The sequence below is a fragment of the Lepidochelys kempii genome, chromosome 11, assembly GCF_965140285.1.
Source record: "Lepidochelys kempii isolate rLepKem1 chromosome 11, rLepKem1.hap1, whole genome shotgun sequence".
Taxonomy (NCBI): Eukaryota; Metazoa; Chordata; order Testudines; family Cheloniidae; genus Lepidochelys; species Lepidochelys kempii.
In genome coordinates, this window is record NC_136390.1 from 20077669 (window position 1) to 20105306 (window position 27638).

Consider the following 27638-nt stretch of genomic DNA (forward strand, 5'->3'; position numbering starts at 1 on the left):
CCAGTCAAGTGGAAGTGGAGCAGGAACTGTTTGGGAACCACTGTTTCAGCATGAATAAACAGTGCCCAGAGACGCCCATACCACAGAAGTGAACACTGAGTATGTGACCTTGAGGATACCTAATTACCTCTAGTGGAGGAATGGACTAAGAGCTGTCACCCAGGATATTAGGCTTGAGGATTAATAATTTTTCTTTTGGACTTCCCCTGAAGGTTAAAACTACCCCAGAGATTACATTATGATGGTTAATTGAAACTGTTTAAGCTAATGAGCCTAAGGTATTTGGGATCCAGTGAATCATCCTTTCATTTGAGCTGTGTGCCTGAATGATTATTGGGTGGGACCCACCAACTGCTAAAGCCAAATGGGCCTTGCAGTTTAAGGACCTTAAATGCCTGTCATGCAGTTGATCTATACCTTGTGTGCTACCAGTCACTGTTTCTGAAAAGGATACCTTTCCCACAGCACTCCAGGAATCCCACTGGTGCTACCCAATCAGATGGCTTTTTACACCTGCTTGACACTGGTGTATATGGCTATCCAAGCTGTAAGGCATGGAAAATCAGGACCTTTGTCTGTTTTCTCCATGACTTGCTAGGGATTGTCAGTGAGTGCTGTTTATGGTGATGGTCTTCATAGTGTAGGGTACTGTCCACTGGGGACTGAAGTGAGACCACCAAGCCCATTTCACCCCAGCCACTCAACAGCAATAATGATAGGTTTCAGAGTAGCAGCCATGTTAGTCTGTATCCGCAAAAAGAAAAGGAGGACTTGTGGCATCTTAGAGACTAACACATTTATTTGAGCACTCACAAAAGCTTATGCTCAAATAAATGTGTTAGTCTCTAAGGTGCCACAAGTCCTCCTTTTCTTTCAACAGCAATAATATATCTAAAAGTATATTGAAATTGTGGGACAGCCCACAGTCTGATGGAGCTGGCAGATTTTGGGCTACCCAATGAACTTAATATTTTTTTAAAAGAAACCCCACTGTCTGTGGCAGTTACTGGTTTACCCATGGAACAACAATTTAGCATTCCAAGAAAAATCTGGATACATGTAAAAATTGTCTCCTACTCCTGTTGATGAACTAGAAATGTGCACAGAATGAGGCCTGAGAGGGCGACATGGCAAACTCTAAGAGAAAGCCCCAAAGAGAGCAATAAGGAGAGAGTTTGCCCCATTCTAGTGGGGTACTGGGGCTCTGAAGGCATCATAAAGGGCCAGGGACAATTCCCTAGTGCAGGCACAGTACAGTGCCACTGTAAGCACCTATCCCATGAATCCCAGCTGGGCATGGTTGCGGGGTTTGTTGATATGCTCCCCCATTCTTGGACCCTATGGAAACTACTCTAAAGTTCTCCACAGGGTGCCATATCAACAGGCTGGAAGGAGGGGGTGGAGCTATCTTCTCTTAGACGGGCTCTGCTGGATACCCACAGAGCACAGTGGCACAAGTTGCTATAGACCGGTGATTCTCAAACTTTTGTACTGGTGACCCCTTTCACATAGCAAGTCTCTGGGGTTTGGGGTGGAGGCTGACAGCTCATGACCCCCCCCCACATAATAACCTCACAAATGCCTGAGCGGTCTCGACCCCCCGTTTGAGAACCCCTGCTATAGACCAGGTAAGCACCAACAGCACAGCTTTCCCCTCTGTGCTGTGGGGTCTCCCTGAGGAAGTTCCAGGGTTGCTCCTGGCCACACAGATCCTGGAGGAAAGTATAGTGTTGCTCTTCTTTGTTATGTGCTGTGGCAACTTTGAGAACAAAATGGCTGCTGAACTGCTCATTGAGAGAGTTTTGGGAAATGTAATGGTGCAGCACCCTGAAAGGAAGAGGCATCCCAGTTCCATAGCACATGCTCTAGCTGAAACTCTTTTACTTTACCCAACAAAGATTCGCCTAAGAATACAAATTCAGCTAACGGCCTGCAGACAGGGGGCCCAACACACAGAGAAACCCAGCTAAAACTTTGCATTTTATCCGCAAAAAGAAAAGGAGTACTTGTGGCACCTTAGAGACTAACAAATTTATTTGAGCATAAGCTTTCGTGAGCAGATCACTTCATCGGATGCATTCAGTGGAAAATACAGTGGGGAGATTTATGTACACAGACAACATGAATGTAACCATTCACACTGTAACGAGAGTGATCAGGTAAGGTGAGCTATTACCAGCAGGAGAGTGGGGGGGAAATACCTTTTGTAGTGAAAATCAAGGTGGGCCATTTCCAGCAGTTGACAAGAATGTCTGAGGAATAGCGGGGTGGGGGAATAAACATGGGGAAATAGTTTTACTTTGTGTAATGACCCATCCACTCCCAGTCTCTATTCAAGCCTAAGTTAATTGTATCCAGTTTGCAAATTAATTTCAATTCAGCAGTCTCTCGTTGGAGTCTGTTTTTGAAGTTTTTTTGTTGAAGAATTGCCACTTTTAGGTCTGTAATTGAGTGACCAAGGAGATTGAAGTGTTCTCCGACTGGTTTTTGAACGTTATAATTCTTGACATCTGATTTGTGTCCATTTATTCTTTTAAGTAGAGACTGTCTGGTTTGGCCAATGTACATGGCAGAGGGGCATTGCTGGCCCTCGATGGCATATATCACATTGGTAAATGTGCAGGTGAACGAGCCTCTGATAGTGTGGTTGATGTGATTAGGCCCTATGATGGTGTCTCCTGAATAGATATGTGGACACAGTTGACAACGGGCTTTGTTGCAAGGATAGGTTCCAGGTTAGTGGTTCTGTTGTGGGGTGTGTGGTTGCTGGTAAGTATTTGCTTCATGCTGGGGGGCTGTCTGTAAGCAAGGACTGGCCTGTCTCCCAAGATCTGTGAGAGTGATGGGCATTTTATGTTTTTCCCCTTTTTGCTCAGTGGAGATAACAGACCAGAGTTGGAGCCAGTGGGCTGCTATAGTGGTTGCACGGCAACCAAGTCCAGGAAATACGGCACTGTAGCTCTATTCAGCTGGCTGCTCTCATTCCAGAATTCGTTGGCTAAGGTAGGTAACTGCTTTGACTCTGTTTAACCATTCCCTTTGGGGGGAATTCAGCTCAGGGGATTGGAGAGGGGTTTAAACAACATTTAGGCAAATGACTCCACACAGGGATAATGGAGCAAAGAACTACTGGCCAGCTGGGAAAAATGGGTCAAGCATCTATTCGGGTCTATTTGCTCACAGGCACAACCTATTCATACAGTGTATTTTGCCACAATATTCCCCACCATACACAGTAGCAGAAGAAGAGAGAGAAAGCAGTGTTTGTTGGTTAGAGCACAGGACTAAGGTTCAGCATTCTGGATTCAATTCCTAGCTTCTTCACCGACTCTCTGTGTGACTTTGCCATGCCACTTACTCCACTTTCTATGTGCCTCCATTTGTCCATCTGTAAAATGGGGTTAAACTCTACTAGTAGCTCACATGACTTTTGTGAGATTTAACTAACTAATGCTGGTGAAGCATTTTAATCTTCTCAGATGAAAGGTGCTACATAAATCAAATATTGTTTATTAGATTGTTATAGTTTTCAACAACCTATCTACAAAAATACCGCTACTAAGAGTCCTCTATAAAAATACCAAATGGCTGAAAGCAAGAAATAGCAATTCCTAGCTTCTGTGGGAATTTATACCTAGCTTCCTTCCAATCCCCACATTCAAGTGCCTCTATTTAGATACCTTCCCTCCCCTGCAAATAACCTGTGTAGATTTTAATTGAATCCTACCTGACTACTGTGATAAAATGGTGACATTTTGTCAGTGGAGATTATATATGATTGATTTGTAACTGTGACTCAAACCTGAACTAGGGCTTTTATTGTAGAATAGTGTCATGAACTTTATAAGAGAAGCTCCTTTCACAGCTCTGTTTCTAATCTAAAGCAACAGGCCAAGGTCTCAGAACAAAGTCCAGCAATAATGTAGCTATGCCAATTATACATGCACATTGTCAGTGTTCAGACCAGATATAGCACTGGCATGGCATTCTGAAGCAGTCTGAGACATTGGGGAACTTGTAACTGTAGTCTGTGTGTGTTTGATTCATTACTAGGGCTGAAGAAAGAGTTAAAACGGGGAGGAAAAAACCTACCCCATTCTTTTGTGTATTCCATAGGAAACCAAACATGGCATCTTCTATGAGGAGCTTGATCTCAGACCACAACCAATATGTCGAATCTTTTCATCTGTTCCTTGAGAATTCGACAGAGCACCAATGCATGCTGGAATTCATTGAGAAGAAGCTGCCGGGCATAATATCAAGGTAATGGAGTCAGATGTTTTATCAAAAGGACAAACCCCTGGTACAATTCTGCACGAGTGATGAATGTATGCTTCCGACTACAGGAGCCTGGGCTTGCAAGGGCTGCCTGAGAGTTATAGATTGCCCTCCCCCCCCCCCATGCTGCTGTGTAGATCTTTGATAGTGCTTTAGTTAGAGATTTTATTTAGACACTCCACTGAAAGGCCTCATTTTGTGATGAGGTCTGACTAGCAGGAAATAGCTAGATTTAATTGTTTCCTTGTATGCAAATATAAATTAGATTTAATAAACACTAATGTATGAAAAATATATTAACAAACTGCATAGGATTTTAATCATTTTATTTAAGGCTTTTATGTTTTTTTTAAAAAAAACAGATAGCATTTAAACTGAAATTAAAAATTCTTTCTGGCTTTCACACAATCCATTTACTAATCAAATAAGCTTACGGACTACCTTCCCTTGAAGACCTGGAGTGAAATCCTGGATCCACAGAAATCAATGGGGCAGGATTTCACCCCTGGTTTCTGTTCCCAACCCAGCCAATGCCTTGTAATGGGATCTCGAGCAAGTTATTTAACCTCTCTCAATGCTTCATTTTCCCCATCTGTAAAATATAAATACTTTTGCAAAGTACTTAAAAAAGCTAAAAGTACTTTTATATTATACATGCAATATACAGCCAGTTAAAATTTTCCCAACAGAATAGTTTTCAGTTCTGTTGAATCAGCATTTTCCAGTGGAAATGTTTCATAAGAACGTGTTGATTCCATCAACTTTCCTGCCAGCCTGTCCCGCTCCCTGGGATCTCTGGCTCCTCAGCTCCATGGCTGCCTGCCTGTCACAGGGGGGCTACCTACGCTTGCCAGCAGGCTGGCTTCCCAGCTGCTCAAGCAGGCCAAGGAGCTGGACAGCCCAGCCACCCACACAGCAGGCAGCTGGCAAGTCCAGGGAGTGCGAACATTTTATTCTTTCTGAAACAATTCTTTTGGAATTTCAGTCCCAGGAACAATTTAGTTTTCATCCTGATTTAGGAAATCTCATTTTCAAAAACTCAAAAATTATCACAGGATGGAAGTTCCATTTCCCCGGCCGGGCTCTGATTCTCAAAATCCATTCTCCCAGAGACAGAGGGAATTGCAGGGCTCGTGCTTCAGAATTTTTTTTTAGTTGTGTGTAAGTCCTCTGGCCTGTAGCCTGAGAGAGAAGGGAGTGCTGTCGTGATGGTTCTCAGGGTACCCTGAGCTGTGACTCACCTCCTTACCCCCTGCCTCCTGTGGTAGGGAACCTGGCCTGTGCGGAGATCAGCAACAGCTTCCCAACACTGCCAGCCTTCTAGCCACTCAAGTGCTCTCCTCTGGGGTATGCCTGTAATATCCAGCCCCATCACTGGCTACACACAGAAATACCTGGTCTGCTGTCCCTGTGAACCATGTACACACCAGGCTGTAAGATTCAGCTCTGGTCCAGCACTTGTAACACCACAGCAGTTTGGTATATTTGAAGTGTAAACAAGAATAAGTTTATTATCAAAGATTCAAGTGACAATGAGTAAAGTATTAGAAACAAAAGGGTACATGTAAAACAATCATATCATGCTTTCTAGAGACTAACAGATTAAACTCCTGTTAAAGACATTCTCTCACCCAGGGACTTTTGCAGCTTTACAACTAAGGTTAGTTGAGATCCCGTTTTCATGAATGAATACACTGCCTGTTTACTTCAAGAACGAGGGAGTGTCTTCTTTGCCTCCTATTTATACTGCCAAGTTCAATGTCTGCCCTCCTGTGGCTTGTTTTTCTTGTGTGCTGCTTCCCTATTTACTTCACATCTCTTCATTGGCTTTGTATCTAAGTGGGCATCCATTGGGTTTCTTAACATGCTTAATTTAGATACTGACAGAGAGAGAGGTGAATAAACATCTCTTATCTGACAGCCTGTTTTTTCACCTCTTGTCAAGGTTCCTCCCCCACTCTGAACTCTAGGGTACAGATGTGGGGACCTGCATGAAAAACCTCCTAAGCTTATCTTTACCAGCTTAGGTCAAAACTTCCCCAAGGTACAAAATATTCCACCCGTTGTCCTTGGATTGGCCGCTACCACCACCAAACTAATACTGGTTACTGGGGAAGAGCTGTTTGGATGCGTCTTTCCCCCCAAAATACTTCCCAAAACCTTGCACCCCACTTCCTGGACAAGGTTTGGTAAAAAGCCTCACCAATTTGCCTAGGTGACTACAGACCCAGACCCTTGGATCTTAAGAACAATGAACAATCCTCCCAACACTTGCACCCCCCCCTTTCCTGGGAAATGTTGGATAAAAAGCCTCACCAATTTGCATAGGTGACCACAGACCCAAACCCTTGGATCTGAGAACAATGAAAAAGCATTCAGTTTTCTTACAAGAAGACTTTTAATAAAAATAGAAGTAAATGGAAATAAAGAAATCCCCCCTGTAAAATCAGGATGGTAGATATCTTACAGGGTAATTAGATTCAAAAACATAGAGAACCCCTCTAGGCAAAACCTTAAGTTACAAAAAAGATACACAGACAGAAATAGATTATGATTTCTTTAAATGGCTGAGAAAAGAATTGTGCTGAATAGAATAACTAACACATACCTAGCTAGATTACTTACTAAAAGTTCTAAGACTCCATTCCTGGTCTATCCCCGGTAAAGACCAGCATATAGACAGACACACAGACCCTTTGTTTCTCTCCCTCCTCCCAGCTTTTGAAAGTATCTTGTCTCCTCATTGGTCATTTTGGTCAGGTGCCAGCGAGGTTACCTTTAGCTTCTTAACCCTTTACAGGTGAGAGGAGCTTTCCCCTGGCCAGGAGGGATTTCAAAGGGGTTTACCCTTCCCTTTATATTTATGACACCTCTTCTGGTGACACATACCTTGATTTAGAATCGAAGAACATATTTTCAGTGTGTGTATATTTATATACACACATAACTCCTTACATAGTATCTACACGTATATTTGGCAATGATGATAACGACCATTGTGACTCAGCTTTCATTTAAGACCTCACTGACATTCTTCATTGAACCAGAATGTACCAGCCAGGATAAATATATTCCTATTATTCCCTCACCAGGTATCATTAAAGGGTTCTTAGGTCACACCTCCCCTCCTACAATGCAGTAGGAACAGCCACAACCCTCTAAAAAGAGGTAAAATCCTGATCCCACTGAAGTCAATGCGAGTTTTGCCATTGATTTTAACAGAGAAAGGATTTCGCCCCAGGCATTAATGACCTCCTTCTAGCTAAAGTAAAGGTGTGCTGCTTTATTAGTCTAGATCTCTCGGCTGCATTTACCACGGCAAATCATTCTCTGCTCTACCTTCTTTTCTCTTGGCATCTCTGACTCTGCTGTTTTCCTGTGCCTCAGTTTCTCCATCTGTAAAATAAGGATAATACTGACCTCCTTTGCAAAGGGTTTTGAAAGCTAGAGATAAAGAATGCCGTACAAGATCTAGGTATTAATGTTTTTATTCAATAGAGTTACTCTGGATTTACACAGATATAAATAAGATCTATGGTGTGTGCTACTAAATAAACATTAAAACAAAGTCTATGCTTTGAATAGCGTATAAACCAAAACCATGATCAGGTGCAATCAAGTACAATACAAACATATACATAAATAGATAGATATTCTAATTCTAATTCTAATATGGATAAATTATGTATACGTCTGAGGACACAATCCCCTCCAAGCACAGAGATGGGAGAAAACGTGTGGTGGCCCCAGTTTGCTTTCAGCCCTAAGACATGCAGAACTCCCATGGATTGCCTGAGTAATGACTGAATAAACACTGAGCATGAATCCTTAGCCTGGCTCTATGCCTGCCATGGACATTTATGGTTCTATGTTAATATAAAGCTACACATATCTGTGTACATAGTCCTATTGTGGGGGGTGAGTGTGTTTTCCTAAAGGTGTTAAATCTTTGCACGAATGAAAACAATCTATTAAATATCTAGCCTAAAATATGCAAATCTATTTTTGTTTTCAGCATTGGAAATGGAAAGTCTGCAATCAACATTCTAAGTGTAGGTGGTGGTTCAGGTAGAGTAAAACCTTGAGGCTTTGTGTATATTTATTCTTTTTCTTGGGGAACATTGGATGGCAAATCACAGATGAGACTCTACACCACAATGGGCCTGGGTGGATGCATCATTCCTTTAAAAATATGGGTTCAAATCCAAACTTGGCTCACTAGTAGAAACAAGCCTGGTGATATTGGCCACTGTCCACCAACCAAAAGCATCACACAGCTGTCATTCTGTACTCAGAATAAATCCATGGGAATAGCAGAGCAAACTAACAGGCTTATTAGAGTTACCTTCATAAAGTAATCTATAGAAACTGGCTGATTACTTGACTCAAAGACTCATCTACTCCATGTGACTACTTAGAGACCTGTTCCTGCTCACCCTTACTTACTTGAATAATAGTTTTTTTGGTTTGAGGGACTGGGAAATCCACTGCAGCCCAACTTGTAGCCTTCACACACCCAATACCTTCATTTTCACACAGCTGGAGCCCTGCAGAGATTCTGTGAGGCTGGGGAGTGAAGGGGGATTATGCTGCAGTTGAAGTATTCCCCTACCTCCCCAAATTCTGAGGGCCTGGGCGCACTACTCGGTATTGTATAAGGCAGAACTCCTGTTGATTGCCTGAGTAAGGAGTGAATACAAAGCAAGCAAGGATTTGGGATTTAGCCCCATGCCTGCCATACACATCTATGGATCTGGCAGGTACTGATTATTATCTTTAGATAAGAAGAGAAAGGGAAAGGAAATCAAAGGAAAGGGAAAGAAACTAATTCTGTAAATTCTCTTAATCTTCCATATTCCACCCAGGACACTGCACACAATGGGGGACACAGTGTTTGGTCCTAGTATGTGTTTCTGTCCCAGGTGTGTGTGTACAAGCAGGGTACAAAGAACCGCCTCCTGCCCCCTTGTGTACCTCTCATAAGAAATCGCTCCCTCTGTGGCACTGTTCTCTACTGTGCCTAGCTGGCTCAAGTTAGCCCACAGTGTTCACACCCCAAAACCAGTTCACATGGCTGTCCCATCTTCCTTCAGTTTTCATCTTGCCAAGCTCATAAAATCCCTTGAGCCTTCACATAAATCAGTCTCTCCTGTAACTCGTTCAGTTTTACTGTACTTCTGTGCACTGCCTATACAGATCTGGATCTTTAGGTTCCAACGATGGAGCAGGTCACGAATAAAGTTTAAAAAAACAACAACCCACAAACCTATTTCCTTCCTCGTACATGAAGGCCTCTGTGTATGAACCCTAAAATCTCTAGCTTTGGCTTTGTTCGTGCTGTCACATTACATTACACGTTCATATGAATAACCACTGACCATGCTCACTGCAAAGGTCTCTTATAGAAATTACTGATTCCCAAGAATCCCTATGCTTTAGACAGTTATAACACCATCAGACATGTATCTCTGAATCCCCATTTGCTGAAGGGATACTGCGCAGGGGACAGACACTTTGAGCTTGTCACATAAGGGTATTTTCCCCCTAACATTGCCCACTATTGTTGCCACCAGTTCTGGTCCACTAGTGGCAGTGATGCTAGGGTAGACAAGGTATTGGTAGCTGCCATCTTTTCAGCCACTGTTGTGTCTGGGTGCTGTTGAAAACCTAAAGGTATATATGTAGATAAATAAGGGAGTGGCCTCCCTACATGATATAATACCTTCCTAAATACTGCTTACATAAGTCCCCGCCCTTAATACCGATGTCCCTTAGTTCTAGTCTGCCCATTAAACTCTATTGGAGCAACAAGTTTAAAGTAATTTAAATGCTTTAGTCATGTCATCTCTGAAAACTAATCTCATTCTTTTTCAGTCTTTCCTTATAAGTAAGAATAGCCACGTGTAAATGCCGAGTCATTTGTTATAACTTTGACAATGAGACAGAGTGGAGAGATTTATTTCTAAACAAGGGGGATAATTTTCTGCCCAAGAAGGTGGTGTTTCTCACAGGATCATTTGAGTCAGTCAGTGGGGTGTTTAACTGTCTAATCAGAGAGACGCAGCTTAGCGTGACGGACACTGATTCAATAAAGTGGCACTTGCTCATTTTGCCGTAACTGAAAAGCGGGATTTTCATTGGTTCTGAGAGTGAACTAAAGTCATATGCTGCACTCAGGACAGCTCATTTGCTGAACTACAGTTATACTTTAAGAATAAGCTGTTTTCTGATTTGCTGAGGTTTCTCCTCACACCCTGAGTGTTTGTGAGTCAATAAGGAAGGTTCAGCTGTTTGTTATTTTAATGGGTTCACACCAGTTTCATGTAGAGGTAGGCTGTAGCCTTTAGCCTCAGGCCCATATTGAGGCCAGTATGAAGCTGTAACATCCTGTCAGAGCTCAGGAAAGATTATTCTTCCTGGGTCTCGTCCCTTCAGCATGCAAGGAGCATGATTGTTGCTGGTCCTTGGTGCAGAGAGTACAGGTGGATGGATAGCTCCATGCATTCATCCTGCTTCTCTCATCCCTAATGCACCCACACTAAGGCCAGGCACGATCTGGCCATCCAGTGTAGCTGTTTGGGCCCATTATAGCAGACGACTGAGAGAGTCTGCTGTTGACTACAGCTTGTGCCTTATTAAGTTTCCACTTCAGTGCACAGCATCCTAATGTTGCTGTACCTGTAAAAAACATAAAAGGCATCAACTGTGCTGTAAACTATCCCTTTATTTAAAATTTTTAATTAGAAACTTGATGGTGAACATAGTGATAGCCTTTAAAAGGTAATTGTATTAGAGAGTTTAAATACTTCCAAAAGTCTAATTGCCAAATTGTTGATAACGCAAGCTGCTGCATATTTGACTATAAAATGCCTCAGGACACCTGTTTGCATATAAAAGAACTAACTGAAGTTAATTAAGGCTGTAGATTAAGTCATGAGTCAAAGTTTTTTTGTTTCAAAATAAAGTAAGGGTGGTGTGGCCATGGAAGAGTAGAAATTTCCATCAACATATGGAGATGGGAAATTCAGATTTTTTTTCTGAGACTGGCACAGCCTCTCCAAGGGGATAATTCACTTTACAGAAGATTGATACAGAAAATGAACTCGGTAGTAGTTAGTTAACAATTCCACGTTTCCAGATTTTCCCACAGCAGACTGTGAACAAATTAATTTGCTCTGATTTTCAATAAAAAGAAATTTTGTGATCGCAAAACCACAGCTATTTGTTACTTCTGAAATTCAATTTCCCTTTCTTGAAAGAACATGCTTACACAAATGTCATGTAAATATTTGTTTTTAAAAAGATACTTAGCTCTGAAAAGATTAAACCCTTCCTTATGTTTTTATGTCCCTTTAATAGGGCCTTATTCACACACATACAGTGCAAGACTTGAACCCTTCAACTGTAGTGTGTAGTTACAAACTGTAATGATATGTAGCAGAGCATGGCAGGGCCCTCTTGGTTCCTGCCTCTGCTAAGTCTACAAAGTCACTCTGAGACTCTGGGGTCAATAGCCACTGGTGCAATTTATTCACAGGCTTGTTCCCACCACCGTTTCACAGTTGGTCCTTCATCATCTGCAGGCAGGAGGGAGGGGAGAACTACCTTCCTGCTTCCACTGCTTGCCTTTTCCCTTCCTTTCTGCCTCCCCACCCTGAGGCTTTTATACAGCCCCAGGCTAATTAGGCGGCAGCTGTCTCTGCATCCCCAATTAGGGCCAGGTTATCTACAGCCATCTCTAATCTATCACCCTGAATAGAAGCTGGCGTGACAGAGGGCTGAATCAGAAGCCCTTTGCCCAGCACCCTGTCACATGACATTTAGTAAGACCAGAAGCAAGGCATGGACCTCTTCATGTCTGCAGTGGTATGATGAGAAGAAGGATGGTCCAGTGGTTAGGTCACTAGCCTGTGATGTAGGCAACCTGAATTCAATTTCCTATTCTATTGCCAACTTCCTGTGTTACCGTGGGCAACTCTGTGCCTCAGATCCCCATCTGTAAAATGGGCATAATAGTACTTCCCTACCTCACATGGTGTTGAGGCTAGATAAGTGAAGACTGTAAGGTGCTTAGATAATGGGAGTCATAAGTACCATGTGTATCAAAAAAAGTCCCATTAAACCAAGCTGGTGAGGAGAGGGGGAGGAGGGAATGAGCATGTGAAAAGTTGCCTGCTTGCCTCCAGGAAGGTCAGCCAGCCTTTCAAACACATCTGTATCTCTTCAACTTACCAAATTCACTCCAGTTATCCATTTTTGCCTACGTACATTAATGCTGCTTCACTCAACCTACTCAGCTGGAAGTCCATTCCAATTATTCACCATCCCTCCATAAATTCTTCTTGCATACATTCTCTGTTATCTTAAATCTCTGCCCCTAGTTCTACTTTTGATTGAGTGTCAAAAATTTTATACTTTAACATAGTTTAAATGCTTCAATCTTGTCACCTTTCATGACTAAATTCACCTGCTCCTTGTAAATAAGACACTCTATTCAATTTTTCATTTTAGTTGCCCTCTGTTTTCACTCTCTCTATCTTAACTGAATGTTTAGACAAATAAGGTAACCAACACTGGACACCAAAACTATGCAGCCAATGCAGTCCAAGCAATGCCTTTATAAAGTATTACAGCACAGTGTCCTAGGTTTCCTTCGTCATACAAATGAACATCTTATTTACTTGCTTTACCGGTGCTGCATATTGGACTAGGAATTTAAATGTTGGGTCTATCAATACACTCATCAATAAAATCACTGCAGCAGATCTGAATGATCCCTTGTGTACAGAGAAGAAGCAGCCAGTGCTGTAATATTTGCTTTATGCTCTATACACAGACACACAGTATTGAGCTTAGTCAGTCACAGAAAGAGCAAAGGACTTTAAGGACCAAAGGAAAAAATGGAGATTTGCTTCAGCTTTCAAATTAATTTTCTTTTTTTCCCCTTCCTCATGTGTCTCATTAGCCAATTAGCCTTTGGGACAAAGACCCCTAATTCACTCTCAAAAATAAACACAAAACACTCTCCAAATAGCCTTGTAAAATACAAATGGGGGAATACTGTGATGGCTTAGGGATTTTCTAATAGAACAGAGAGCTTTTTACCTCTGGTTCATTGGTTCCACACCAGCCTGGGTTGGTAGTGACTAGAAATGGGGCAGATCTGCCGTTTGGATCCAGATCTATACTTGCCAAAGATCAGGGATGATTGTATCCCGGGTTTTGGTATTGATCACTCTCTAACAGTGGTTAAAACCAGATGACAGCTATTTAGTGGCATGTGTGAAACAAAATAGGAGGTTCAGTCCATTTTTGAGAGGACATGTGCACATATCACTACAGAACATCACATCTGATACATCTGATAGTGTCAGAGAAGTCAGACTCATGAGGGAGTGATGGAATTAATCGTCAGTCCCTAGAGACAGATCTTCCAGAAAGGAGTTGAAGAAGTTCAGTAAGAGCAATATGTGGAAGACTACACTGCCAATGCCTGTGTGATACCTGTCCAGTACATAAATAGTGGATTTAATCGCCATGGCAATTGATCTGAGACCTATATTTTTTTTTAAAAAGAGGGATTTTGGGAAGGATGATAGCTAGCAGAACCCTCACATTTATCCCTGCTCTGACCTTTTCATTCTGTTTCATATTTGTATCCTAGGTGAAATCGACCTTCAGATTCTCTCAAAAGTACAAGCTAAACATCCAGGAGTTACCATTAACAATGAGGTGATAGAACCAAGCAGTGAACAAATCCTCAGCTACAAAGGTATTTGAACTAGCAAATGCATTTAACAAAGTTGACCACTGGCTAACATGTCATCTTTATAAGGCTTTTTGTTCCAATTTCGCCTCAAAAAGAGGAAATTACTATCTTCATTTAGGATTAGTAATTATTAGTAATTAGTAATTTTTCAACTGTACTGCAGACTCCTGCCTTCTTAGCAAGGTCCTAGTTCTTGATCTTGCAAAGAGCTCTGTATGGACAAACCTTATAACTACACAGATGCCTCTACTGTATCCCATTCTTAGAGTGCTTTTCATGGCACTCTTTTTATCAGTATGTGCAGTGTTGGACTGCTATCTGCAGCCATGCCTCTTTACATTGCTAGGTGATCAGATTTTATAAACTAGATAGGGTTCAGTAACTGCATGAGAGAGCTATAAGTAAAACCCTGATGTTTTAGGATGTAGTGTTTGTGTTTCAGTGGTGTGGTGTGCTTCCCTCTTCCCACTGACTCAGTGTCCCAGAATGGCATTGAGGGGTCTGCTTGAAATTGTGTTTAACAAAAATGTCAAGAACTATTTTTAAGTGGTCTGCAAATATTAACTACCTAATCCTCATAATACCCTACTGAGTTAAGTATAGTCCTCACAAATTAGGTAACCAAGGTATAGAGGTTAATTAGCTTGTCCAAGATACAGACAGCGTTAATGTACAAACTGGCATTCAAAAGATCTTTGCTTTCAGTCCTATGCTCAGAGGTCTGGAACATGCCTCTCTCCATAAATCAGAGATCCTCACTGATTGTTTTGTGAGAAATGCCATGGCATATCTAATAAAGTATGTGTTTAGCCTTTGCGCCTGGCCAAATTCTCACTGAAGTTTCAACTAAATGTATTCATTTTGATTGCCAATCTTAGCCAGTTATGTGCTGTCAAACACCTACTGGGTTCGATCAGTACATGGCTATACATATTCTGGTGATGGGCGAACTGATTTCTACATATAGATTGTACTCTTTTGGAAGCAGGGACTGTGGCCAGCCTTGCACCTCGTGGGCGCAGACCAGTACCAGATCAAAATGTGCAAGTGACTACACAAAGTATAAGGCAGTGGAGAATCAGGCTCTGCAGCTTCTTTATGGAGAGTGCCTGGAATGTGTTGGGTGCCCTCACACTATAAATAATACACTATTTTCTCTCATCTAAAAATGCTAACTTTCTAAGTGTATGTCTCACTGCAATTAAAAACCTGCAGCTGGCCTGTGCCAGCTAACTTGGGCTTGTAGACTTGGGCTGCAGGACTGTTTAATTGCAGTGTAGATGTTTGGGCTTGGGCTGGAGGCCAGAGTTTAGGACTTTGCGAGGTGGAAAGGTCCCAGAGGTTCGCCTACAGCCTGAGCCTGAATTTCTATACTGCAATTAAACAGCCCCTTAGCCTGAGCCCTGCAAGCCTGAGTCAGCTGGCATGGGCCGGCCGCGGGTGTCTAACTGCAATGTAGATATACCCTTAGGTTTAGAGGACACCTTTAAAAATGCAGGATTCTTAACATGAAAGAACTTGGAGAGACAAGGTATGTGAGATAATATCATTTATTGGACCAGCTTCTGTTGGTGAGACAGACAGACAAATAAGCAGGTGACCCAGAGAAGAGCTCTGGGTCATTGTGGATCGTCCTCTGAAAACATCCACTCAATGTGCAGCAGCAATCAAAAAAGCTAACACAATGTTAGGAATCATTAAGAAAGGGATAGATAATAAAACAGAAAATAACATATTGCCTCTAGATAAATCCATAGTACTCCCACCTCTTGAATACTGCGTACAGATATATTGGAATAAAGATATATTGAAACTGAAAAAGGTCCAAAAAAGGACAACAAACATTATTAGGGGAATGGAACAGTTTCCATATGAGGAGAGATTAATAAGATTGAGACTTTTCAGTTTGGAAAAGAGACGACTAAGGGGGGATATGATAGAGGTCTATAAAATCAGGACTGGTGTGTCAAAAGTAAATAAGGAAGTGTTATTTACTCCTTCTTGTAACACAAGAACTAGGGGTCACCAAATGAAATTATTAGGCAGCAGGTTTAAAACAAACAAAAGGAAGTATTTCTTCACACAATGCAGAGTCAACCTGTTGAACTCTTTGCTAGAGGATGTTGCGAAGGCCAAAACTATAACAGGGTTCAAAAAAGAACTAGATAAATTCATGGAAGATAGGTCCATCAATGGCTAGTACCCAGGATGGACAGGGATGGTGTCCCTAGCCTCTGTTTGCCAGAAGCTGGGAATGGGCAACAGGGGATGGATCACTTGGTGGTTACCTGTTTTGTTCATTCCGTCTGGGGCACTTGACACTGACTGCTGTCGGAAGACGGGATACTGGGCTAGATGGACCTTTGGTCTGACCCAGTGTGGCCATTCTTGTGTTCTTATCCTGGGACCAACATGGCTACAACAACACTTGCATACACAAACTTGCACAGTCTGAGATATTCTGCAGGAAATCCTAGAGAAATCACCATTATTTTGTACAGTAAGTTCAAAACCTGGGGAAACCTCAAGACACTTGCAGGAAGCACATCATTTTTTCACTAGCTGCCTCCATCACACACCTTTCTGTTCATTTTAAAGGTAGTACATAGGACATGTGAGGAGATGAGCACAAAAGGGGGTTCATAGGCAACCATTAATAAAAAAATTGTCTGTCTCAGAGCTATAGTGCAAGCTTCCCTACTAACTTTTAGATTGCCCCAGATTTAGACTATTGATGGTCGGACATCAGAAAGTTTGACAGTTTGCTTTGGGTATGCATCCAATAGTTCTGATCCTTCTGGAAACTCTCTCTCTCTGAGAACTGTCTGAATTTATGGGATATGCACACCACACAAGACAAAAAGAAAAGGAGGACTTGTGGCACCTTAGAGACTAACTAATTTATTTGAGCATAAGCTTTCGTGAGCTACGGCTCACTTCATCGGATGCATTCAGTGGAAAATACTGAATTTCCACTGAATGCATCTGATGAAGTGAGCTGTAGCTCACGAAAGCTTATGCTCAAATAAATTGGTTAGTCTCTAAGGTGCCACAAGTATGCCTTTTCTTTTTGCGAATACAGACTAACACAGCTGCTACTCTAAAACCACACAAGACAAGGCTCTCATGAAATCTTTGTGTACTTTATGATCACCTCTAATCTCTAGCCAGTTAATTGGCTGTATAATCCTATTTGGGGCATTTTTTCGGGAAAAGGTAAGTAGGAAAAATTAAGTTGTTTCCCTTATTTTAAGAGTTCTTAAACTAAAAATTAAATACTAAACTAAATTTCTAACTAAAATTCTGTTGATTTGTAACCATGTTCACAAAAAGTATCAACCTAGGTTTTTAGCCCCAATTTCTCTTTCTGGAGAATTGGAAATACAATCTGTTTGGTAATTCAGAAGTCAAATTATCAGTCTCATCTGCTACTCACTCTCTGGGAGGAACAAACTAATCCTCTAAACTAAGCACATCAGTCCATGACCCTAGATGAGCTTGGGTCTACGCTGTGACTCCAAATAAAGCCTCCACCTAGATTGCAACACCCTCTGAGTTTCCTGGCCAGCAGAACATTCTCTGATATACAGCCATTAAACATGGTGGGTCTGATTCTCATTTACACATTAAAGCCCCTTTGTACTGCCAAGAGCCTTATATTTCCAGTTTCAGTTGAAGCCAAAAGAACTGTTATCTGTTGTAGTATTTCGGGGCTTCTGAAACCAGGGAGAGGACCTTGGAAGACAGAACTGCCATGCAAATCTGGAATAAACTGGGGAGAGAATTAGTAGAACTTTGCAGAACTGCTAAAGGGAAAGTTTGGGGTTCAGATGAATTTTTAGGTGGAGACTCCTATTTTATCCAAACCAGTTTGCCTTGTTTGGATTTTGACATAAAGGAACTATGCTGTCTGGGTTGGTCAGTGATCCGATTTTCTTCCTAATGTCTTCTCACAAACTGTCTAGCAATTAAATTGAATCAGATTGTACCAGATTATTTGCAATAGTGATATGGACTGCTGCTGAATGATGGCTGAGTTTAAAATAGCAAATTAGATTTGAACTGTGGGCACAGAGACCAGTGACTGGTTAATGGAAGAGAACAGAGCAACATCAGCAGCATCCAAAAATGGTAACCCATCTCCACTAGTAAAGGAAAAGAACATAAGCACTGATGGAGCATTTCTCATCTATTCTGCTGGGCTATATCATCATCAAAGCCCTAAGAAGAGAAACCCTGTGATTAGCAGTGTTAAAGTGCTGATTTTAACAAAGCATGTTCTTCTGAACAAGTGTTGCACATTTTAGGCTGAATTTACCACTGTCATGCTGCTGTTTTTATGCTGATATAACTACTGGAAACGACGTAGTTATACTACATAAAACTGGTAGTACAGTGGTGAATCAGGCCCTTGACTCAGAATGAACCCACTTTAAACACACTTCCCTCTTCCTAATATTCAGTCTTTTTACACACATTAAAACAATGCTGAAAATATTTCTCATATTACACTCCTATAATTAACATCACTCTAATACCCTCCCTTTCTTCCACTCTTCAGTATAAGACCCTGAACGAAAGGCTTGGCTCTGAACACACTCAAAACTTGGAGAAGTTGGGATAAGGATCTAAACATTGCTCCTTTCTGTTATGGTCCAAACCAAAGCTTGGGTTCAGGCACTAGGATTTTGAGGAAGCTGGAGCCAGATTAAGTTCCTAACTTTCAAATTTTTGCTCATTTCTACTGAAAAGTCTCTACAGCTAAGAGTGACAAAGATAAAGGCATCAGATCCCATTTGTACTTCATCCCACAAAGACCTGACCAGTCAGTCCCTCACAGAACTGGGCCTATCGTTACTATTTATTACCTTTATTTGTTCACATACTATAACATATAGGCTTCATTTTTAATATTCTGTTATTACATTAAAAATGATGCCAACATGTAACTTTTGGCTACATTACAATTTTGAATGGAAATTGTTTCCACATTTGCTCAAATGAGATAGACTAAACACCATCCTCTCTGTATTTTAGAACGTGTAGCTAAGACATCGAACCTTGAGAACATAAAGTTTACCTGGTATAAGGAGACGTCATCTGAATATGAAAGTCGAATGAAGGAGAAAAAAGAGTTTAAGAAATGGGACTTTATTCACATGATTCAGGTAAAAGCAATGCATAGTAAATGTTGTTGACGTCTGTCTCTACAGAATACACCTAAGGTCGGTGACCTCGTTGTGCACTTTAATGAGAAGAAAGGTAAAGAATTATAAAGAAATAAACTCAACCTACTTAAATATAAGTGAGCTGCAAAAATGAAAACTGAGGTACAGCAAGGCAACTTTAGGGTTCAGTATCCTCATTAACCAGGCTAAAGGTGGCAGTCAGCTGAGAAATAAATGTTAACTGATGTTTTTTTGAATTTTTCCTCTCTGTGAAATTTTCTTTGTACTTTTAGGTTCACTGAAGTTATCACAGACCATGTCTTCACTGCTAAAAATCTGTGTATTTTTTCCCCTCAGGGTAACTAATGCAGGTGAGCTAACCCAATGTAAAACCACAGTGGAGACACGCTACAGATAAGGTAGGCAAGGTCAAGCCCACGTGGGGATATAGTGCTCACCTCACCTAGTTTAACTGATGGTAAAACTGTAGTTTTAAAACAACTACAGTTTTACCATCAGTTAAACTAGGTGAGGTGAGCACTATATCCCCACGTGGGCTTGACCTTGCCTACCTTATCTGTAGCGTGTCTCCACTGTGGTTTTACCTTGGAATAACTCAACTGTATTAGTTACCCTGAGGTAAAAAAGGTAAAAAGACAAGGGTCCAGTGAAGACAAAGCATCAGAATGATTAGTGCAGTCACAGAAAGGCACATTCATGGACCAGACATTGCCAGAAGAATTTCGGGAAGGGGGAAGGGAAGAATTTTAACAAACATTAAATTAAACACTTCGTGCTGAAATCACCACGTAGCCTGGTTAGTGCTGTCATTCAGAGCCAGTACGCCATGCCAGACCATACCGGCTTCCCCAGGCCAGCAAATTAAAGGGCCTGGGGCTCCCTGCAGTGGCCGGAGCCTTGGGCCCTTTAAATTGCCACCTGAGCCCCACTGCCGCAGCCCTGGAGTAGCGGCCGCAGGGCTCTGGCAGTGATTTAAAGGGCCAGGGGCTCGCGGCTGCTGCTACCACAGCGGAGCCCCAGGACCTTTAAATCTCTGCCCGAGCCCCAGGGTAGTGGCAGCAGCCAGGAGCCCCAGGGGCTTCATCGGCGATTTAAAGGGCCCGGGGATTCGCTGCGGGAGTGGCGGCCGGAGCCCTGGACCCTTTAAATGAGCCCTGGAGCTCCCAGCCGCCTCTGCAGCTGGTAGCTTTGGGGTGATTTAAAGGGCCCCGGGGCTCCCAGCTGCTGCTACTGCAGCCGGAGCCACGGCGCCTTTAAAGGTCCCACTTCTTCTGGTTGAAGCCACGCCTCTTCCGGTTGAGGCCACGCCCCCTGCTCAGGTCTCTGGCGTACCAGTAAGTCCTGTAAGTTTCTTTCACCCCTGATGGTACATAACCTACATTATTCTGGACACATCCTATTTTTATTGGCTAGAAACGGTATCACCAGCAAAATTTTCAGCAATTACACAAAAGTTCTTAGTTTCATTTTTTTTAAAAGGTATACAATGCAAACTTGGACAAAAAACTTAGGGCAAGATCATCACTTGCCCAACACGCCCAGACAAGGTGTAAGTGGGCATAGACACCCCTTCACTCCTCTGTGCAGGGTAGCCATGTTGCAGCTACCTCCTCTCATGCAGATGGGTGGGAAGTGGGCGGAGCTTATACATTGCCCTTGCCCACAGCGTGTCAGTCTGCAGGGGTGAGCTGGTGCAGAGAAGGAAGTTATCTGCTCCAGGTCAAGGGCTGCTGCAGCTTACTTACTTACTGGAGCAAAAGGGGAACCAGGACCAAATTGTGGCTCTGAGCAACTACCTGATGCCTCTTACTCAGGGCTTGTAGTAAATACAGTATTTAGGAGCTGACCCTTAGGGTTGCCAACAGTCCCTTAATACAAGGGACATCCCTTATTTTTTCATCTCTGTACAACAAGAGCAGGAGTTGCTGAAAGCTTCTCCCCCTGACATAGCTACTGCTGCTTGCAGGGGCTGGAATAATTAAGCTGACAGAGCTCTTGCCCAGCTACATTTGAGTGGCTACATTAGAAAGCTTACAGAGGCGTAGCTGCATTGGTGCATCTGTGACTCTGTGAGCTCTCTAGTGTAGCCGTAACCTCAGCTTCCTCTCAGGGATACCCTTCCACTGCTGCTCCCACTCTCTGCTCATTTTCTGCCTGCTTTCTGGCTACACACAGACAGATGCTGCCCACGCCCCTGCATTTGCCATCAATCTCCAAGGAACCTCTCAGGCTTGGAGTATTTATTTTACAGTATTTCTTTTCATTTCCAGATGCTCTACTATGTAAAAGATTTTCCTGCTACTATTCAATACTTTCACAGTCTGCTGGAAGCTAAGGCTAAGCTCCTTATTATTCTTGTATCAGGTAGGTGATCTTAAGTGGGTTCTTTCCACACTCAGTGCAGATCTGAATGTGCACCTATGAAGACTGCATGTGGTTCATCATAAGTTCATCATAAGCCAGTTCTCAACTTAATTGCTGTACTATAGAACTTAAGCTCCTAGCTTAGTGAATTGCCAGCCGACCAGACATGTATTATATGGTGTGTGTGTATGAGATCTATGTTTTATATGCAGTAGACTGTATGCCTCAAAGCCCACAAAATAAAAACAGAGCTTTGTGAAATTCACAAATCAGAATCTTGGCAACTTCATTTGTAAACAAGGATAGTGATAAACTCATAATAGACAGACAATGAACTAAACAGGCTTGATCCTGACACCCTTACTCAGTTAAGCAGTGCCATCGATATCAGTGAAGCTACTCTTGCATTACAGGTTTCAGGATACGGCACAAAGACTTGTAACTCCTAGACACATGTGGCATTAAGCAAACAGCAGCAATGGTGCTCTGTTATGCCATACAACAGGTGTTGGTGGACATATGGTCCATTTTCCCCTTTAACTGCCCATTTCCTTAATATCATCATTTTGTGGAAAATCTCATCTGCAGAATTAGATTGGCTGTTTCACATCTGATTGAGATACTGTATGATCGATTCAGTAGCAAAATGGAAAAACAAAATGCGTTAGGATTCTACAGTACTGTGACATCAGGTGACTATGGATTTATTAACATTACCATGACTGAAGTCTAACATAACCCTCTGGGAAATTTCTCATACAGTTATAAGGGATTTTCTGACGCTAGGATACAGTAACATGTAATCGTTGCTAAGATATATAAACGTTCACCTATGATTGTTTTGGCAAGGCCCTTAGGCAACTAAATACCTTGGAGGAACAGGGCCTCAGTGCTTAAAAATTTTGTTTTTATTAGATTTGGGAAAATTTGTAAATTATATATTGTATATGTAAAATGTATATTTTAAATAATGAAGCTCACCCCTTTTTGTGTTTGAGAAAATTGTGCTTTTTGCAGGCAATTCATAGATGTACTATTCAGAATTGTTTGTGAATCATATTTGGCTGGTAGCTTGTTAGTAAGCTGTTCAGTGCAAGTATTCCATATTTAAAATTACAATAGTTTACATTAGACACACAGGTGACATGTTTCAGTTCCCTAATTGTATGAGCATAACTCTTGAAATCAGGTTCCTGGCACAGATACCCGGAAATCTGAATTTGAAATTTCTTGTCCATGAATGTTCTGGGATATTCACTTGACTCCCTTCAAGCTACCAGTAAGTGTATTCACTGGGATATTCATGGGAGGCAAACATAAAAAAGGGTATGAACACAGTCAAAAGGAATTTTTACAAATTTGAACTAATGCATTAAATATTTGTAGTCCTCACCCAGCGTTACAGTTTTTGCATGGTATTATTCCTTATTGTACTTCTCTCTGAAAATGCAACTCATAATTCACGATTGCATGAGTCAATCTATATCTACAAGTAGGGCTATTAGAAAACATATGTGGACAGTAGTGATTGCTGTGTCTGCAAGTCTGAGTTATGTGTCACAATTTTTGATAGGCCAGCCCTCCCACTCGAGTCAGAACAAGAGTCTCTAGGGTAGGATTTCTGACCTAGAGTGAAAACAACGAGGAGTCCTTGTGGCACCTTAGAGACTAACAAATTTATTTGGGCATAAGCTTTTGTGGGCTAAAACCCACTTCATCAGATGCATGGAGTGGAAAATACAGTAGCAGGTATATATACACAGTACATGAAAAGATGGGAGTTGCCTTACCAAGTTCAGGGTCAGTGCTAACAAGACAATTCAATTAAAAGTAGAATACCAAGGCAGGAAAAATCACTTTTGTAGTGGTAATGAGGGTGGCCCATTTCAAACAGTTGACAAGAAGGTGTGAGTAACAGTAGGGGGAAATTAGTATGGAGATATTAGTTTTTGTAATGACCTAGAGTGGCCTTTAACCTGCAGAGAGGTGAACTGGTGACAAGGAAAGGAGGAAGATAATGGAATAGAGAAGAGCAGAAAGCAATGGAACCAACAAGGGAAAGGAAAACTGAATCAGAGGCAGTTTAGAATAGCAAAGAATAAAAAATAAATAAAACTAAGGGAAGAGGGGGAAAAAGAAGGGAAGGAGAAGAGCTACAGAGAGAATGAAACAGGAAGAGAAGGGTAAGATGGGAAAACTACAAGAAAATAAATAGGCAAAAACAGTTTCAAAATATAGCTCCCTCCAAAACAAAACAAAACAAAAAACCCTGGGACTAAAAAGAGAAGAATTGATAAGGATATGTGGTCCCTCTATGAAGGTTTCAGTCCCTCCCAGTCACTCTGTACCTTTCGAGAGGCCAGGACAGCTACAAGAGTTAAGTTGTAGTGTTTTTAATCACAAATCAAAAAAAAAAACCCCATTAAGTTCACATCATCTTGAAAACAAAAGTAGTGCCATATGTTGCGCCCACAGAGAGCTATTATAATAATACTCCATTCAAGTAGTGTGTAATTGCTCAGCTCAGAAATGGCACCAAGTCACTGAACACTGACACCAGCAACTTTTCTGCAATTAGTGCTCCGCATTCATTTTCAACCAGGTGAGAAAAAAATAGCATCAGAGTCTCCTCTAAACCACTGAAGTATTTATTACACTGTAGGTAACTGTTTACAGACAAAGCCAGTTTTGGAGAATGGTTTATTAGTTAGGGGAATTTAGAGTCCTCTCTCTCAGCAGGTCCTCAATTAGGCCTGGATTTACTTCCAGCCCACCCAATCAGGGTGGTGTCATCCTTCTTATAAATGATTTACACTGGAAATGCTGAATCATGGAACTGAGATTAGAGAGAATAAAGAAATAAATCCTGCATTGTCATCAGCTTCCCTGACTCTTCTTTTTCGAATGTCCACTGTCTCAGTACCTCATTAATTCGAAGTATGTCTCTGCTGTGAATATGTACTTGTGTACAAACCTGTGATCACTATGGGGCAGATTGTGGCTGGTCCTTACATGCATGTGGAGGATTGGGGAAGGCTATAGGAGCATTCTCATAGCCCCCCGCCCACTGCCTTGCACAGCCTGAATAAGAGCCAGCCAAAATAGCAAGACCTGATTGCTCTGCAGAGGTGCAGAGAGGGAGGAATCTACCCAAGACTGTCCCTCACCAGCTTGTGTAATGGGACTGAGGGGTGTAGCAGCAGACATACTCACTTTGTACCCTAAGCAGCTTTGAGGTAGAATTTTGCCCTAGCCTTAAAGTGGTGTGGCTCTGTACCATCCTTTACTCTGGGCTCTAGGCAACTTGCACAGCCTAACCCTATATAAATATTAGATATAACTAAGTGCTTTGTTTTATCATTAACAAGCGTTAAACTTTAAACCTTTAAACTGCTGAATAATCCCTGTATTCTTTCAGGGCCAAGGCTTCTATATGTCCTGGATAAAGGGCCCAGTCCTGAATCAGTGGTTGTTTTGTCATTGACAGCAGTAGCAACAGGATCAGGCCTTTAATGAACTGTGCATAACGGGGCTCCCAGGTTAAGGGGTGGGTCTGTGACGGAATCCTCCCTGAGGCCACTAATGCTGCACAAGCTGTCTTATGAGTGGGGTTCAGTGGGTGAATCCATCCTATCCCTTCCTCCAAACCCCACTGGGTATTGGTACAAGGGAAGCAAAGGCAGGGGTGTGTGGATCTCCTATGCAAATTCTGAGGATCATGCCCTTTTGCTGCCACACCCGTCTGCCTTGATTCCACTGTGTGCAGGCCCACATGCACTCAGGGGTCTTACCCATTTAGTGTAGCAATTATTTTGCATATAGCCTCTGTGCTCCTATGTCATGGGCTGTGCCTCCTGAACGGTTCAGCTCAGAATTGGGGCCATAATGCTTAAAATAATCCATCTGAAACTTTGTTTAAATACACTCTTATTTTTAATATGATTTTAATCTGGCAGGAACCAGTGGCTGGGCTAGGCTGTGGAAGAAATATGGACCTCGCTTACCTCTAAACGATCTTTGCTTATATGTTTCATCTGCTGACATCAAAGAGCAACTCAATACAATAGGGCTGAAGTATCAGGACTATGAGCTTCCATCCACTATGGACATAACTAATTGTTTTATCAAAGGGAATAAAGAGGGGGAGCTGCTGCTGGATTTTTTGACAGAAACCTGCTATTTTAGTAAAACTGCTCCTCTTGACCTAAAAAATGAAATAATGGAAGAACTAAAAAAGCCTGAATGCAGCGAGGAGAAAGATGGAAAGGTTTTTTTTAACAACAACTTGAGTGCAATAGTGATTGAGCCATGACTAAGATCTACTGGATTTCTCAGTCCAGAAACAAATGATCATATACAAACAGTTAACCACTTACATTTCTGAGTGTCTTTTATACGCTACAAATTAAGTTCACTAGGGTATGTCTGAGAAAGTTTATAAACAGTTAGGAAATTAATATTAATAGGTGTTACAAATACATGTTAATACATTACTAATTCTTCAAAAATATATTAATACATAACTTGCTATTCAGCAAGTTATACTTTATTATATGACAGTTCTATAATCAGAGTACATATAACTAGCACCATTAATCAAAGCCCAACAAATACAAAACAATGAACTTCTGATGGATGGGTAAGGAGTAATATTGACCTTGAACAGATATCATTATAATTTAAATATGCTATCCAGCCAAATATTTTTTTAAATGAAGTATGTTTGGAAATCCCCAGTACAACTCCTCAACCTAGCTTACAAAACTCTTCCCCCATAACTACCGATCCTCGGGTTGGTTCCTCTGCTGCTGATGTGGTTTTGAAGTTGTTGCGACACTGCCTTCAAAACAACATACTTCTGGTTATCCTCTATAGGAATTAGTTGCATACATCTGCTGCCCTACTAATCAACACCATCCCATAGCACTGCTCCCCTGTTCACGTATTTCCAAATTTATTTTGTTTCACCTACAGCTTCCCTTCCCCATGAATCAGATTCATATACACAACTGACTCTGGAGAGATAAAGCTATAGCTCTCATAGACCATTTCTCAAAATGAACATACTCCCTGGGCAATGGTGATCATAACTTCCATGCACACAGAATGTATTGGCTCTTCACATCAGGTGCCCAGATCTCTGCAGCACTGGATTAGAGAATAAGGTAGCATGCAAGTCCTTGGTAGGAATGAGTTGCTGCTGATCTTTTAAACCAAAATGTTGTCTCAGGTTTGTATTTTCAGTTAGAGAAATATGTATTTTCCCTCATTTGTCTTAACTCTTGTGTAACAAGGGCTACATGTGTCTGGTGGCCTCCATAATGTACAAGATATAAAAATAAAACTTAAAGGATGAAACAGAAATGGCATCAGTGGGATTCTTGTTTTCAACAGAGTTACACCAGGGCTGGATTGGGCCCAGTGTCATCTATAACAGTGGTTTTCAAACTTTTTTTCTGGCGACCCAGTTGAAGAAAATTGTTGATCCCCGTGACCCAGTGGAGCTGAGGATGAGGGGTTAGGGGTGTGGGAGGGGCTCAGGGCTGAGGCGGGGGGTTGGGGTGCAAGAGGGGGTGCAGGCCCTGGGGTGGGGACAGGGATGAGGGCTTTGGGGTGCAGGAGGGGGCTCTGGGTTTGGGGGAGGCTCAGGGCTGGGGTAGGGGATAGAGGCACAGGCTTACCTGCAGCGGCTCCCGGTAGTGGCACAGCAGGGGTGCTAAGGCAAGCTTCCTGTCTGCCCTGGCACCGGGGACCACGCTGCGCCCCAGAAGCGGCCAGGAGGTCTGGCTTCTAGGCAGAGGTACGTAAGCAGCTCCACGTGGCTCTCGCCCGCTGGCACCACCCTCAGCTCCGGAGTGCGGAGCCAGCACTGGGGTGGGGGCAGAGCACGGAGCCACATGGCCTCCTCACCTAGGCATGGGACCTGCTGCTGGATGCTTCTGGGGCACAGCGCGGTGTCAGAACAGGTGGGAACTACCCTGCCTTAGCCAGGCAGGGACTTTTAACGGCCCGATCGGCGGCGCTGACCAGAGCTGCCA

General features: G+C 42.2%; 1 protein-coding gene across 4 annotated transcripts in view; it reads left to right on the plus strand.

Moving 5' to 3' along the window:
* The window catches only part of HNMT (histamine N-methyltransferase), a 51884-nt gene extending 24920 nt beyond the window's left edge, over positions 1 to 26964 (plus strand). For 3 of the 4 annotated variants that reach the window (XM_073305369.2, XM_073305367.1, XM_073305368.1), the window contains 7 exons: positions 2877 to 3003; positions 4117 to 4263; positions 8294 to 8346; positions 13943 to 14050; positions 19085 to 19215; positions 21507 to 21600; positions 25557 to 26964. In XM_073305369.2, coding sequence (XP_073161470.1) covers positions 4127 to 4263; positions 8294 to 8346; positions 13943 to 14050; positions 19085 to 19215; positions 21507 to 21600; positions 25557 to 25912 — 879 coding nt within the window. In that variant the 5' untranslated portion in view covers positions 2877 to 3003; positions 4117 to 4126 and the 3' untranslated portion in view covers positions 25913 to 26964. Of the gene's footprint in view, positions 1 to 2876; positions 3004 to 4116; positions 4264 to 8293; positions 8347 to 13942; positions 14051 to 19084; positions 19216 to 21506; positions 21870 to 25556 lie in introns of those variants that run through there. The other variant, XM_073305371.1, reaches the window with a different exon arrangement.
* The last annotated feature ends 674 nt before the right edge of the window (positions 26965 to 27638 follow it).